Source organism: Xenopus laevis, chromosome 5L, assembly GCF_017654675.1.
Source record: "Xenopus laevis strain J_2021 chromosome 5L, Xenopus_laevis_v10.1, whole genome shotgun sequence".
NCBI lineage: Eukaryota > Metazoa > Chordata > Amphibia > Anura > Pipidae > Xenopus > Xenopus laevis.
Genome location: NC_054379.1, coordinates 120102284 through 120119092, shown reverse-complemented (window position 1 = coordinate 120119092; position 16809 = coordinate 120102284). Strand labels below are relative to the sequence as shown.

General features: G+C 39.6%; 2 protein-coding genes across 2 annotated transcripts in view; one reads left to right on the top strand and one right to left on the bottom strand.

Moving 5' to 3' along the window:
• serpini1.L (serpin family I member 1 L homeolog) overlaps positions 1-13316 on the top strand; it is a 52310-nt gene extending 38994 nt beyond the window's left edge. Inside the window, exons 8-9 of the mRNA NM_001095681.1 lie at positions 5032-5121; positions 12924-13316. Coding sequence (NP_001089150.1) covers positions 5032-5121; positions 12924-13000 — 167 coding nt within the window. The 3' untranslated portion in view covers positions 13001-13316. The remainder of the gene's footprint in view (positions 1-5031; positions 5122-12923) is intronic.
• LOC108717023 (transient receptor potential cation channel subfamily V member 5) overlaps positions 10254-16809 on the bottom strand; it is a 52368-nt gene continuing 45812 nt past the window's right edge. Inside the window, exons 14-16 of the mRNA XM_018263734.2 lie at positions 16462-16571; positions 15469-15601; positions 10254-10531 (exon numbers count right to left, since the gene is read on the bottom strand). Coding sequence (XP_018119223.1) covers positions 15508-15601; positions 16462-16571 — 204 coding nt within the window. The 3' untranslated portion in view covers positions 10254-10531; positions 15469-15507. The remainder of the gene's footprint in view (positions 10532-15468; positions 15602-16461; positions 16572-16809) is intronic.

The following is a 16809-nucleotide window of genomic DNA, read 5'->3' as shown; positions in this document are numbered from 1 at the left end:
AACGATCAGGTGACAGAGTATCGTATGAGAGTCCATGTTTTTGGTAATAGTCCATCTCCTGCCGTGGCAACTTATGGACTAAGAAGAACAGCGCAGGAAGGTGAAAAGGAATTTGGATCTGACGCCAGGAAATTCATTGAAAGAGATTTCTATGTAGATGATGGCCTGAAATCCTTCTCAACACCTGAAGAAGCCATCAATCTGATAAAAAGAACTCAACAGCTCCTGTCGACTGCTAACTTAAGGCTTCATAAGATCGCATCCAATAGCAGTGAAGTAATGAAGGCTTTCAACCCAGAAGATCATGCAAGGGATTTGAAGGACCTGGACTTGGAAACAGATGCCCTACCCACACAAAGGAGTCTCGGTCTTCTCTGGAATGTGAATTCAGACACATTTACCTTTCAGGTCTCAGACACTGAGAAGCCATTCACGAGACGAGGAGTCCTGTCAACTGTTAATAGCCTTTATGATCCCCTAGGCTTAGTAACTCCAGTTACCGTCCAAGGGCGATCCATACTTCGTCAGCTTACGGAGAGAGTGACCGATTGGGATGCTCCTTTGCCAGTAGACCTACGGCCTAAATGGGAGAAATGGAGAAACTCCTTGAAGGTTTTGAAAGAACTTAACATCCCACGCTGCTATTCACCTACTTCATTTTCAAGAAGTCAGAGGAGAGAGATTCACATCTTTTGTGATGCATCCACAGAGGCGTTAGCGGTTGTGGCCTATCTCAAGGTCATGGATCCCTCCAGAAGATCTCATGTCGGTTTCCTACTAGGAAGAGCCAAGTTAGCTCCAAAACCTGCTCACACGATTCCAAGATTAGAATTGTGTGGTGCAATCTTGGCTGTCGAAGTTGCAGAATTCCTACAAAATGAAATGGACATTGAAATTGATCAGGTTAAGTACTACACTGACAGCAAGGTCGTACTTGGGTACATATGCAACAGTGTAAGAAGGTTCTACGTGTATGTGGCTAACAGGGTAGAACGAATACGAAGAATCAGTAGACCTGAACAATGGAACTATGTCCCGACCGGTTTGAATCCCGCAGACATCGCCACAAGGTCTGTGCCAGCAGTTGTCCTTACACAAACCATTTGGTTGTCAGGACCCAAGTTCTTAACAGACCAGTCTTCTATAGACTCTGAAGGAGACGTCAACTTCCACCTGGTGGATCCAGATACTGATCCAGAAATCCGACCAGAGGTTAAAACATTGAGCTCCAACATCTGCTCAAGAAGAAACTTGGAGGTGAGACGGTTTGAACGTTTCTCTTCTTGGAAAAGATTAGTAAAGACTATTGCAAGATTGAGTCATATTGCACAGAGTTTCAGCAAGTCCAATCAGACGTCATCTTGTCATGGATGGCATACCTGCAAAGAGCCACCTAACGCATTAGAGTATGAGAAGGCAGAGTCATTCATCATACGTCGTGTGCAAGAAGAAGTCTTCGCAGAAGAAATTAAGTGCTTGAGAGGCAATAGACCAGTCTCGAAGGGTAGCCCACTATTCACCCTGAACCCAGTAATCGACAATGAAGGAATACTTAGAGTCGGTGGACGGCTAAATAAGTCAAACTTGCCAAGACGAGAACAGAACCCCTTGATAGTACCAAGAAACCACCATCTGGCGACCTTGATTATCCGGCATTACCATGAGGAAGTAAGACACCAAGGAAGACACTACACAGAAGGTGCTCTCAGAGTTGCAGGGTTCTGGATAGTTGGAGTGAAAAGACAAATAGCCACGATCATTCACAACTGTGTCAAATGTCAGAAGTTAAGAGGTAGACAGCAAGATCAACAGATGGCTGACTTACCCGCAGACAGACTGAGCGAAGATGCACACTTTACATACGTCGGGATTGATGTATTTGGACCGTGGACAGTGACGGCCAAAAGAACCCGCGGTGGTCAAGTCAACAGCAAAAGATGGGCTGTAATGTTCACTTGCCTAAGTGTAAGAGCCGTACATATCGAAGCGATCGAATCAATGGACACCTCTAGTTTCATTAATTCTCTCCGGAGATTTCTTGCTCTAAGAGGTCCTGTGAAGATGTTGAGATCGGACTGTGGAACCAACTTCATTGGTGCTTGTAGAGAGTTACAGATAGACCAACAACAAGTTGCAAATTATTTGAGTGATCAAGGCTGCGTGTGGAAATTCAACCCACCACACTCTTCACACATGGGCGGAGCATGGGAACGCATGATTGGGATGGCAAGGCGCATACTGGATGCAATGTTGCTTGATGCAAGTTCTTCACGCCTTACCCATGAGGTGCTCACCACTTTCTTTGCTGAGGTTGCAGCAATAATCAACTCAAGACCATTGACTGCCATATCTACAGACCCAGAGTCTCCAACTATCTTAAGTCCAGCCACATTGTTGAACTGGAAGATTGGACAGATTTCAGCACCAAAGGGTATCTTCGATGAAAAGGACATGTATAAACGACAGTGGAGATACGCTCAATACCTTGCGGATTGTTTCTGGGACAGATGGAGAAAGGAATATCTCACGCTTCTCCAAGGTCGCAAAAGGTGGCAAACCCAGAAGCCCAACTTAAAGGAAGGGGACTTGGTCCTGTTAAAAGACCAGCAAACTCATCGGATCCAGTGGCCAGTTGGACTCATTACAAAGGCCATTGCCAGTGATGATGGGAAGGTCCGAAGTGTGGAAGTCAAGATCGTTAAGGATGGCAACTCAAAAACCTTCCTCAGACCAGTCACTGATATTGTGTTAATTATGCCTGCTTCCAAAGGTTCTGATCTAGTCTAATATCAGTGAACTACTCAAACTCTAATATAGCTAACTCATAGACTTGAGAACGCTAAATAGCATTTTATGTTACTGTTAATAATATGTTAAAGAAAAATAATTGTGTAGTGGTATCTCACGATACCAGGCGGGGAGTGTGCTGCTACGCAGTTTTCTACCTAGCAGTTGATATTATATGTTATGTTATAATGGTATTTGGTATCATCCTTTCACCCCCACTGTTTCTTGCTAGATAGTTGCTCCCGCCCTCCATTTTCTTCTGTAACCTGCCCCTTGGTTTAGTGTGTTATGAAGAGACTGCAGTGTGTGTAAGCTGTGTAACTCCATTAGAAATTTACCTATGAAAAAGCCTCTATGTTTAACATTTGCTACCTTGAAGCATAAAGAAGCATTGGAGAACATTTCTGGAGTCTTTATTCATTGAGTAAGCTATCTGTCAAGGTGATCATTTAACCTGCTGCACATATCCTTACAGACTGGGTCTACATGGAGCTTGTGGCCGGTACAACCGATACTGAGACAGAATAGTATGGGTTGTCGGGATGCAGAAGAGACCAACGACATTTCGAGCAGTGCCGGGATTTAGACCACTCGAGTTAAGGGAACTTTAATAGGGAGGTGTTCTTGTATGTAGCAGGGAAATTAACTACAATTCATCAATAATTTTGCATAAAAATACTAGGCACAGCGATTGGTCTTAATACTTTGTAAATCCTAAAGATTGAAAAGTACTAAGAAGCAATCCAGTATTTTATCCCAAATCCCAGTGCTTATCTATTTTTTACTCCCATACCATTTCCCAATTAGTGGTATTAGGCAAAATGTATATAAAGACAATTACGTATTTGATCCAATTTTAAATCCAGGTCAGAATATATTTATTTACTTTCTGATATTGCAGCTTTGATGAGGAGCTAGATCATTTATTTATACTTTTTTTTTACAAATAGGCCCATCATTTAAGACAAGCAGGCATAGAACTAAACAGTCAACATAATATTGTTAATATATTACCTGGCTTGCCAGAACTGGTCAATGAAATTTTTCAAATATTGGAGAAACACCGCTTTCTTATTGGCATTTGTTATACAGCCGAAGATTGTCTGCCAACATAAATAAACACTATTACAAGTCTATCTATTTTTACAGTCAAGCAGTGCTATTTTACCTGAAGATTAATTTTCCCTTTTTATACTGGAATCAATATTTTAAACTAACTAGCTCCTTAGTTTGAAGCAGAATAGTGTAGGGGCTGGTTATGATGATGTTCTAAAGGACTTGACTTTAGTGATGGGCGAATTTGCGCGAAACGGCGAAAAATTCTGCAACTTATTGTCAGCCTTTTGTCAGTCTGTGATGTATTACATATGTTGTAAACTAATTTCCAATGTTCATGGCCACTGTGCTTTTATGATGTTTAACCGGTTTACCTGTCGGTTTAAGTAATTCAGGTGCAGATTCTGAACTTAATCCTTTGCCTGCCAAAGATGAAGGTCCTATGTCATAAACATGCAAAGTTTAATAGCCTTCCAATGACCTAGCATGGCTAGTTATGGCTGTGTTCACATGTAGGGTGTTATTTATTAAACCTCAAATTTATCTGGTTGGGCTTTTTGGGGCAAAAAAACCCCCCAAAAATATACTGACCTGTTAAGGGAGTTACGAGATCTTTATTGTCCCCTTTCAGTCTAAAGACATGTGCCGATGTGTCTATTTCGCTTTCTCAGTCAGTAGGGATTTGATTCATGGAACACAGGGGCTAGGTGAGTGTCCCTGCCCAATGCTACAGGGAATATTGCTGCAATTATACTCACTTGTTCCTATGGAAACCCTGAGCTCACTGTGCACCTTGCCAGCTATGTTTAGCACTGCACTTACAGGTACATGAGCATCAGAAGGGTTCCAATGTGTTCTACTGTGAGCCTTCCAACATACTCTCACATTCCACTCCTGCACCTTCGTGGCTACATAACAAAATAATACAGTGTATCAATGTGTGGCGCTAGTCTAAGGCTGATCTTTACCAGTAATGTCTTCCATCATACTGACTAAATATAAGTAACCTGCGGTACCCCAGTAACACTGGAAAATGTCATTTAGAATGTTGATTTTACTCTGATTCTCATATGTCGTCGGCACTTGTGGTTGCTGAATTAAAATTTCCCATTTTGTACCCTAATGTGATCTTATTTATTAAGATGTATATGTAGAACACATTCATCTGAACTTGTATTTCTCTTCTAGGCATGATTGCGAACAGTAGAATGGCAGTTCTGTACCCCCAGGTTATTGTTGATCACCCATTTTTCTTTGTAATTAGAAACCGGAAAACTGGTGAGTGTTGTTTACTTTGCATGCTTTTCTTATACAGGTTTTGTTTGGTTTGTAATAACTGCATTCCATTTACTGCAGCCACCCCATGTCTTAAAGGACCAGTAACACCATATTATTTGCATTGAAATATACCGTATATACTCGAGTATAAGCCGTCCCGAGTATAAGCCGAGGTTCCTAATTTTACCTCCAAAAACTGGGAAAGCTTATTGACTCAAGTATAAGCCTAGGGTGAGAAATGCAGCAGCTTCTGGTAAGTTTCAATCAAAAAATTGAGGGTTTCTGCTCCCATTGGAGGTGCCGGCGTCTCGTTTTTGGATGCCGGCGACCATTCTTGGACACCAGCGAATATTCTTGGAGACTATTCTTGGACGCCGGCGACTATTCTTGGACCCCGGCGACTATTCTTGGACCCCGGCGACTATTCTTGGACGCCGGCAACTATTCTTAGACGCCGGCGACCATTTTGGCGCTTGACCCGAGTATAAGCCGAGGTAGAGTTTTTCAGCATATTTTGGGGGCTGAAAAACTCGGCTTATACTCGAGTATATACGGTAATGTCATTTTAACCTGCACTTTTACAAATTGTGTGTTTACTTCAGAAACAAAAAGAGCTGCTGTATAACCATAGGGACAGCCATTTAAGCTGAATAGGGCAAAAAGGCACATGTTTCATAGAAGGTAATAATTAGTTTTTGTACAGGGAGATACGAGGGTCAAATGTCATTTATAGCTCTCTGGGACTACAGAATGAATCCTCTGTCATATCAAACACAAGCCTGTTTCCAAAAAAGTTGCAACACAGTGAAATGCAAATAAAAAGACAATGGGATATTTTGCAAATCATTTAAACCCTATATTTAATTGCAAACAGTACAATCATATGTTGAGACAGAAAAATGTTTGTTTTCTAAAAACAAAATATATGTTCAATACATTAGATGCCACAACATGTTTCATAGGACAGAGGCATTCCCCCCACTGTGTTGCATCCTCTATTCTTTTAACTACTTACTGTAAGAATATCGGAAATGGAAATGATGTGAACAATTGCTGAATCCAGTTTGGCATTGTTTTACTGAAATAAGCAAGTCCTTCTCTGCTGCATGGTAGCACATGTTGCTCCAAACCCTGTATAGATGGTTCAGCGTTAATGGTGCCTTCCCAGATGTGCAAATGCACTAATGCCCCCTTTTACCATCATGGATGCTGGCTTTTGTACTGCGCCCTGATAAGAAGCCGGACGGTTCCTGTTTATCCCAGTGGATGCAGTGTCCGTGATTTTGATTTATCAGGCCACAGGACAGTTTTTTCACTTCACCTCAGTCCATTTTATATGAGCTTGGGTCCAGAGAAGGGGGTGGTGTTTATTGATCAGGTTTATATATGGTTTCTTCTTTGCATCTAACTTGCATTTGTGGATGCAGCAGCAAACTCTGTTCACAGTGGTTTTTGTAAGTATTCCTTAGCCCATGCAGTGCATAATTATGTCTGTTTTAATGCAGTGCAGACTGATGTCCCTTTTAATGCAGTTCAGACTCATGTAAGTTTTACCGCAGTGCCGTCTTGAGGCCCTGAGATCACAGCCATCCAATATTGGCTTTCCACCTAGCCCCACCTTACAGAGATTTATTTGGAGTCTCTGAATCTTTTAATGATATTATGTACTGTAGATTCTGAAATCCCCAAATTATTTGCAATTGTACACTACTAGAACATTACTCTTTACATTAACTCTTTACTTCTGAGACCCAGCCTTCTGGCATCTTCTTTTCTTATACTTAAGGTGGTCATAGACGTAACAATTACGATCTTTCTTGGAAAACATCCTTCCAAGAAAGATCGTTCATTTCAATACACACGTGTAGCTGAATTGTCAGATATACGGGAAGAAACAATAGAATTCTACCTGTATCTGACGATTCAGCACTAACAATGGGTGATGTTTGGGTCCCTTCAAAGGCACCCGATCAAAATTTTCTGTCCGGCCCGATCGACGAGCCGACCGATATCCAAGTTTTCTGCCGATATCGGTCGGCTCTTTTTCCACCATACACGCAACGAATATCGGACGAAAATTCCTTTCGTACAATATTATCTGTGCGTCAATGGCCACCTTTAGTCATGTTACTGACGTGTTTCCAATTGGTGAGCTGTTCCATCAGGTGTTTTTTTTTTTTAAACTACTACACAACATTTTCAGTCCTTTGTTTCCCCTGGCCCAACGTTTTTGAAATGTGTTGAAATATGGCATCACATTTAAGATGAACAAGTCTTTTTCAGAAAACCATACATCTTCTTTGTTTCAGCATTTGTGTTGTCTTTGTACAATTTGCAATTAAATATAGGGTTAAAAGATGTGCACATCATCCCAATTTCTTTTAATTGTGTCTCAACTCTGGAAACTGTGTTGTAGGACATTTGTTGCTAAATAGTTGAATCTTTGGTACTCGATCAACATAAACAAACATTAACATTAATTGGAGCTACTCACAAGCAGTTTGTCACTGTGGAGTTTCACATTGGTTTATTGCTGCAGATCGGCAGCTAAAGCTAAACAGGTGCTTGAGTGGCATTAGAGTTTCCTGATTTAACATTTTAGCTTAAAATAAGCTTCCCAATTTATAATGGCCAGCCAGCCAAGGGTTGGGATTTACAGAAGGACAATTGTAATGAACCTGCTTCTTTGTCATTTTATCTTTGGACCTGTTTATGCAAGAACATTTTCATGTACTGGAGAAAAGACTGTTTACAAAATAGGCATTTTAGGAAAAAATGGCAGATATTGGTTATGAGCAGTCTATTCAAAAGTCATCTTTACTTGTTTACAGAGATTTGAAACATTACAGGTAATGAGACCCTTTCTGCAGCACAGCTCTCATTTTATTTCTCTGCTATTACAGGCAGACAATAATATACAACAAAATGCTTAAACAACTTGCACTATTTTAGTGTAGATTGGTATCATTTCAGAAAAATGATTTTCATTTACTGCTTGAAAAGCAGATGCCACTCTTTTACTGGTACAGGTATGGTAGCTGTTATCCAGAAAGCTCCGAATTACAGAAGGCCATCTCCCATAGACTCCATTTTAGCAAAATAATCCAGATTTGTATAAACTATTTCCTTACTCGCTGTAATAATAAAACAGTAGCTTGTACTTGACCCAAACTAAGATATAATTAATCCTTATTGGAAGCAAAACCAGCATGTAAGGTTTATTCAATATTTACATGATTTCCAAATTATGGGAAGATCCGTTATCCAGAAGACCCCAGGTCCCAAGCATTCTGGATAACAGATCCCATGCCTGTACTCATGTAGCCACCCATCTGGGTCATTTTATTTCCCATCTGCAGAGATGTCCAGTAACCCGTGTCACACAGGTGATAATGATCCACTCCGGATGTTGAGACCTTATTTCATGTTATCATTTAGGGGCAGATTTATCAAGGGTCGAAATTCGAAGTAACGGGAGTTTTTTTGAACTCCCATAAATTTCGAAATTCGAATTACAAAAGACCAATAGAAATTTATCAAAAAATCAGTTTTTTTTCCTAGATAAATAGGTCTTTTTTTTTTGCATTTAAATGATTTTTATTGTTTTTCCAACTTAAACAAGCAGATACTTAGACAAAAGATGGAGGCTGAACAATGAAGCTCATTTAGTTAGGAAACAGTAGGTGGAGCCATCTTGATTGTTAATAGGTCCTTTTTCAATCAAATACAAATCGTACGCATTGAAGTAACAGCACATTCGATCGAATTGAATTATAAGTTTTTCCAAAAAAAACAAAACAGATTTTTCAAAGTCCACCAATTGACTCCGAATAGGTTCTAGGAGGTCCCCCATAGGCTAAAACAGCATCGAATTAAATTTGGACTATTCCTTCAAATTTTTTTAATTCGAATTTTCACTTCGACCTTTAATAAATCTGCCCGCTAAAGTCAAGAAGAATTACCCTTTGAATAATCCAGGGCTATTGTGTGGGAATTGAGGATCAAATTATCTACCTCACAATGAACAAATATGGAGTAGCTGCAATTTTCTTGTTTGCTCTGTAAGGAATAACAAAAAACAAAGGTTTTGCATAATTAAAACAATAGGCAAAAAGCATGTTCAGCAGAAGCCCTATTCATTGTACTTACGGGGTATACTGCCCCTTTAAGAGAAATATATAGTTTTAATGAGTGCATGTTTCTTGACCTGCCCATGGATGTTATTAAAGACGATTCAACTTAGAAACTGTAATAACCTGAACATTACTGGAGGAGATGCAAATCAGATTCCACAGTAAAAAGGGATAGCCTCTTTCCGTGGTGTAAATAGATATTGCTTGGCCCACAGCAAATTCTTTTGCATGTCCCCATGACCAGTTTTACCAATCTTTATTGAATTTGTATATGAATTAGTGCCTCATGGAGCCCTATACTTGCTGGGCCCCCCTGCAGCCGCAGGGTCTGCTTCCTCTGTAGATTTGCCCCCTGACTTCTTTGGCATCTTTTGTCAGCTGAGTGATACTGAAATGTCACAGAGGGAACACAGGACGGACACAAACCAGGGTCATGAGACATGCATTTTGCATCTTGAAACAGCTAAGGATTGATTTGCTGTAAATGAACAGAGGCAAGAAATGCAATAACCGACATCGATCTGGATTAAATTCCACGTTATCTTCTAGTTTAGCTCATGAAAACTCAATTGAAGTCTGTGGGGCTTTTTGCTCACTGAATTGAATTGGCCCATTATTGGGAAAACAATAGAACAAGACAAAAACACTTCTACAGTTTGGACATTTAAAACAAACATCTTCATCTTATACCTGTAACTAATATTAGTAACTATGCTTTATTAATATTCAAATTACCCTGCTTTTAACTGTTACATTTCGACATTGCTTGGAAATAAAAAACGCAAAGCAGAATGCCACAGTAGAATCAATTTCAAACATGGATACAGCTCCAGTGATTGAGATGTTCTATCTACAGCTTATTGGTGGGTGACAACCAGAAAATATAAACCTGAAAAAATGTCCAACATATTATATTTTTTTTATATATATATATATATATATATATATATATATATATATATATATATATATATATATATATATATATATATATATATATATATATATATATATATATATATATATATATATATATATATAGCCTTCAAAAGCATAGCGGAGAATCTCCCTTTGGTGCAATGTATGGAGAAGTTTACATTAAAGGGGTTTATCAGAAATAAAGATTTTTTTATTCCATTGCTTTCCAACTTTTATTTTTCACAGTTTTTATAAAATCGAAGCTTAATGTTCCTGTCTCTTGTACTATTGTATCTCTCAACTATGTTGTATCAGCGGACTATACAACAGTTTACAGAGTCGGATACCCCCTCCTAGATCTGTAGAAAGACATAAAAAGGTGAAAAATGAAAGTTTAAACTTTAATATTAGAAAAACGGTGTCAAATAAATAAATTCGAACTTTTTGGACTTCGAAAATTCACTCGAGCTTAGTAAATCTGCCCCCAAATCTTTGGTGGGGGGGATCTTCTCAAACAACTAGGAAAAGCTATGGGACATGGATTTAATAGTATAGAAGATTCAGTAACAAACTAAACAAAACTGAAAGACATTTTCCTCATATTCTTTCATTCGTTCTGCAGCTAGGTGTGCCCTGGTTTAATGTAAATAATTGGATCAAAGTCCCTGTTCAAACAAGTTGTTGCGGTGATCTCAAGTAGCACTAGATCCCCAGGACTAAATGAGCTGAAGACAAACTGGGTTTCAGAAATACAGTAGCTTGGAAGAGTCTGTACGATAGTGTAGTGCAAATGCTGCATTATGAATCCAGGTGGTCCGTTCCTGCTAAGGAGTCCTGCATTATGAACTTAACAACATCAGACATGTTTCATTAACAAGGAAGCTGGAAACAAATGAAGTCAAGACAAGTATTGCTCAATAATTGTCAGCCCTACATAAACAACACCCGTACCTGCCTCGTTTCACAAACAATACCTTGGTTTTAGTAAACAGGTTTATTCACTAACTAATGAACCTTGTTTATATGCAACACCAGGGTCACACTGGGAATAAAAAGCAGCCCACATGTAAATGTGTGACATTGGAGGCCAGTTTACCCCCAAGTTAAAAAAAATTGGTGGTCTTTGTCCCCCAATAAAAGTTTAAAAAAAAACAACATTGGTGGTCAGGGTTCTCCCTCCCCATAACAGTTAAAAAAAAAACATTGGTAGTCAGGGTCCCCCCATAAAATTTAAGAAAAACATTGGTAGCCAGGGATGAAAAAAAAAAGTTACAATTGTTGTTCGCTGGAAACTTTCCTTAAAATTTGGCAGGTGGACTTCTTCCTCCTTGTGACAGCAGCTTTGGCTCCTTTCAGCAGGGGCTTTGACAACTTCACTTCAGCTCATGGCTTCCAAGAGCTGAAGTGACGATTTGCCCAAACTGGCAGATTGCCTGTGCAACACTGAGGCTCATTTAGAAACACTGGGCAAATTTGCGCTTAGGCAGTAACCTATAGCAACCAATCAGTGATCCGCTTTTATTCAGACAGCTGCAGGTAGAACAATGAAAGCAAACATCTGATTAGTTGCCATGGGTTACTGCCCGGGTGCAAATTTGTATTTATAAATGATACCCAGTGTCTTTTCTGAGTTATCTGGTGACCTTGACATGGCATTATTGAGCATTTTACTACCATAATTGCTTTATTGCTAAATTTGTGTTTTATTAAGTGTAAATACCACATAAAAATTCTAATACAAAAAAAATTGCCAGGTAAAAGCTTATGGTCCTATAGAAGTTGATGGGAACTGTGCTGATCCTATTAGACCATTTTTTATCGATTTGGACTTTGAAGATTTCTGATTTTTTTTCTGCTACTTAGGGGGTTATTTATCAAAGTCTGAATTTTCTCAATATTTTCTGCTACAAACTCCGATCAAATCCGCACAGGTTTTTTATGCTTATTTATTATTACATTTTCCCGAAAATTTGCTTTGCAGGAAAAATCTGATTTTCATAATTTCTTTGGATTTTTTCATCAGATTTTCACGAATTTCAAGATTTTTTTGGACTTTTCATCCGAAAACTCAGAAAACGTCGGGATATTGCACGAAACCCAGCGCACATCAAAAAATCATTGGGATATCTCCGATTGACTTATATGCATTCACGACATGTATGAGATGCCGGATTTTCAGATTCAGACTTTTCCATCCTCAGGGTTTAATAAATTCCGAAAAAAAAATTAAAAGTCCGATTTTATTTAAAATAAAAAAAATCATGATTTTTTTGTGATTTTTGCATTCAGAGTTTATTAAATAACCCCCTAAGTGTCTGAAAACACTGGCCCAGCAGGATACCGGGAAAAAACCCGGTAGGCCCGACCCTTAATAGGCCCCCCCCGGACAGAAAAAAGTTTTTGTCCATGCACCGCGCAGCACCGTCTGCGCATGCGTATGGTACCTTTCACTGCGTGCGGCACCTTTTCAGACGCAGGCGCGCCGAGCGGTGCCTTCGAACATGCATGCTCGGAGCGTCATAGAAGGGAGGCAGGAGGGTCGGAGGGGGCCCTGGACAGTAGTCCCGGTGGGCCCCAGGCCGACCCTGTTCAGATCTTTCAATAACTTTCATGACATTCATAATTTTAGAGAAATAAAGTTTAATCATGTTTTCAAAAACCTCTAAAACCACCAAAATTCATTGATAAATGGGCCTCCACAAAAAAGCATTTACATTTACTATAATATGATTTTTTTTCTTTACATTTTAGGATCAGTCTTGTTTATGGGAAGGGTCATGCATCCAGAAACACTGACTACTACCGGCCATGATTTTGAAGAGCTCTAAGCCGACGCTGACGCCCATCCGAAATAGTGAAGCACATGTTTGCTAAGAATACATTTCAATGTTTGTATGTTTGTAACTGTCTAAAAAAAAATGAGATGTTTTCTCAAAACCCTGCCTGCAGGTATTGTTTCTCCTGCTGTGTTTGTGATTGTTGTGAAAGCTTGCCAAATAAACTTGTATTAATGTGAACTATATTTTTTTAGAGTATTTCAAAAGTTCTGATTATTCTATATATAAATATATCAAAAGTGTCTTCGTAAGGATGTAAGTGAAATATTGCTTCTGTGTTGCACTATAAAATTGTGTTTTGGAATTATTTCTCTGTCCATTTGTTTCATTCATTTGATGCCTTTGTGCTACAGTTGCACATTTATGACTTGCCAAGACCAACTGGTATCCAATACTCCTTTTAAAATCATTAGTTCCCTGCTGTGTCGCTGCAATATAAACTCCTCTAACAATGGAAATGAGGAGGCAACATATGGATGAAGAACTGATTTTTTTAGCAACACTTGAAACAGAGCTGTGAACCTCGAAACATGTCGTGCGTTGGTGAATAAAGGCACTTTGCAGCAGAATTCTGCGCTTGATATCTGTAGCCATACTTTGGACTCTATGGATTGAGATGTCGCGAACTGTTCGCCGGCGAACTTGTTCGCGCGAACATCGGGTGTTCGCGCTCGCCGGAAGTTCGCGAACGTCGCGCGACGTTCGCCATTTTGGGTTCGCCATTGTTGGCGCTTTTTTTTGCCCTCTCACCCCAGACCAGCAGGTACATGGCAGCCAATCAGGAAGCTCTCCCCTGGACCACTCCCCTTCCCTATAAAAACCGAAGCCCTGCAGCGTTTTTTCACTCTGCCTGTGTGTGCTGAAGAGATAGTGTAGGGAGAGAGCTGCTGCCTGTTAGTGATTTCAGGGACAGTTGAAAGTTTGCTGGCTAGTAATCGTTTTGATACTGCTCTGTTATTGGAGGGACAGAAGTCTGCAGGGGTTTGAGGGACATTTAAGCTTAGGTAGCTTTGCTGGCTAGTAATCTACCTTCTACTGCAGTGCTCTGTATGTAGCTGCAGTGGGCAGCTGTCCTGCTTCTGATCTCATCTGCTGACTGCTGCAATAACAGTAGTCCTTGTAAGGACTGCTTTTATTTATTTTTTTGTTGTTTTACTACTACTACTACTACTACTACTATAAGAGCCCAGTGCTATTAGTCTAGCAGTGTTGGGGAGTGGGACTGGTGTGCTAATCTGCTGCTCCTAGTAGTTCAGCAGCACCAACTTTAATTTTTTTTTTTTAATATTCATTTTTTTTTTATTTTACTTTTTTTTATTTTACTACCGCTGTAGTAGTGTATAAGTTGACCTTTTAGGCATTATTTGCCCTGTAGGCATTATTTGCACACTGTTTTCTTCAACCCGCCATCGAGCTGTGTGACCTTGTTCCCATTCTGTCTAAATATCCATAATATTACCGTCTCCAGAAAAAACACCGGAGTCACTTTTTTCAAGCAGCATTCATATATTTTACGTAATCCGTATCCACCGCTGTAGTAGTGTATACGTTGGCCTTGTAGGCATTATTTGCACACTGTTTTCTTCAACCCGCCATCGAGCTGTGTGACCTTGTTCCCATTCTGTCTAAATATCCATAATATTACCGTCTCCAGAAAAAACACCGGAGTCACTTTTTTCAAGCAGCCATAATATATTTTACGTAATGGCGAAAAATGACTATTTTCAGCATTTATATGGCATATTTTTTCTGGCAACTGTGCTTCAGTGGCTGCGTCCAAAAAAACTGGGCAAACAATGCCTACAAGGTCAACGTATGGCAGTTGTTTAAAGAGAACAGTAGATTACTAGCCAGCAAAGCTACCTAAGCTAAAATGTCCCTCAAATCCCTGCAGACTTCTGTCCCTCCAATACAGAGCAGATTACTAGCCAGCAAACTTACTATCATCTGTCCCTGAAATCACTAACAGCTCTCCCCCTACACTATCTCTTCCAAGCACACACAGGCAGATTTTTCAGATACATTTTTGCCCTTGATCCCCCTCTGGCATGCCACTGTCCAGGTCGTTGCACCCTTTAAACAACTTTAAAATCATTTTTCTGGCCAGAAATGTCTTTTCTAGATGTTAAAGTTCGCCTTCCCATTGAAGTCTATGGGGTTCGCGAACCGTTCGCGAACCGCTCGCGTTTTTGCGCAAGTTCGCGAATATGTTCGCGAACTTTTTTTCCGACTATCGCTACATCCCTATCTATGGATTAGTAACTGATTGATTTAGACAAGGTGCCATGCAAAACATTCATGTAAAGGTATAAAGCTCTTTAGTAAACATAAAGGGAGGATTTATGAACCCAGTTCCTATTTCAGACACAAATCTCTACTTTTTTCATCCACAATGCATTATTTGCCACAATTCCACCATCACTGTGGCCATGCACCCAACGAGTCAAGATGCAGCTTACATTTTCAGAGTTCCTTCTGCATCATGTCTGGTGTTTGGATTATCTTGTAATTCTTGGACGTGTAATGCTGGGTTCAGAACTTGCTTGAGTTTTTGTTAACGGACAAAAAGAAGTATTATTTCTTTCCTCAACCCTGTAAAACAAAAACATTTAATTTTATTACATTACTTAGGTCTTGTGACGTATCGTTCCTTTCTATCCATTGAATTATAAGAGCCTTCATCTGTGTGTCTGGGAGGCATAGGTAGGAAACTAGTTATTTGTGGAATTAATTATATATACAGACAGTCTGAAATGTTAGTTTTAACATTAACAGTGAAGGTACATGTATGGGCTCTATTCTCCAGAATGCTCGGGTTTCTGGATAAGGAATCTTTTCTGAACTTCGATCTCTAAACCTTAAGTCTATTAAAAGCATCTAAACATGAAGAAACCAAAGACTTTTTCCACCAATATGGATTCATGCAGCCTGAATTAAGAAGAAGTACAAGAGAAAAAGGAAATCATTTTTAAAAACTAGAATTATTTGCTTAAAATGGACTATTGGAGATGGCCTTCCTGTAAGTGTATTCTGGATAATGCTCCAGATAAGGGATCCCAACATCCCTATAACTCTCTATATCAATATGCCTAATATACATTGTTTAGGCAAATGTGAATAAGTTAAGCATCTGAGTATAGTAATCTTTCACCTAGTTGCTCACCAGTAGAGTTACCACCTATCTGGTTTTGACCTGGACAGCCCTGTTTTCAGAAGGGCTCGAAAAACTGCCTGCCCAGTTTTACAAATTAGGAAAACCGGCCAGGATTCTCCTTGATTGATGAGACCATCGACCAATCGCAGACTGCCACATCATAACCACACCCACCATGTCACACAACCCTCCCTGCAACTTCACAAGCCCCACCCTGTTACTTCATGTACACGCCCCATGTCCAGGTGGGTAATATGGGAGAGTTGGCAACCCTACACACAAATTTTTTTTTTTTTACCTTAAATACCACCTTCCACGTTCAAGGCCAAGAAGCTCTCCTGGTATCCCGGTACGTGGCCACAGCCTACAGGGAATGCTTCTTTCCAACATTATTGTTGTAGCTGCTACCTGTACATAAATACAAATACTAATATTTTACTACCAATATCTCATTGTTAAAAACAATCTTATATTACTGTTCTAAAGCTCAATGGAATTTCCATTTAAATTCTTTGTTAAATGCAACGCTGACGTAAAGACATACGGGAGAATGTAATTAAAGTCGCAAAGAGCAAAACAATTTGCACCAATAAGAATAAAAATCCACATCTCGCGATGTAATATTATTCCTTAAACTGTTATTGCA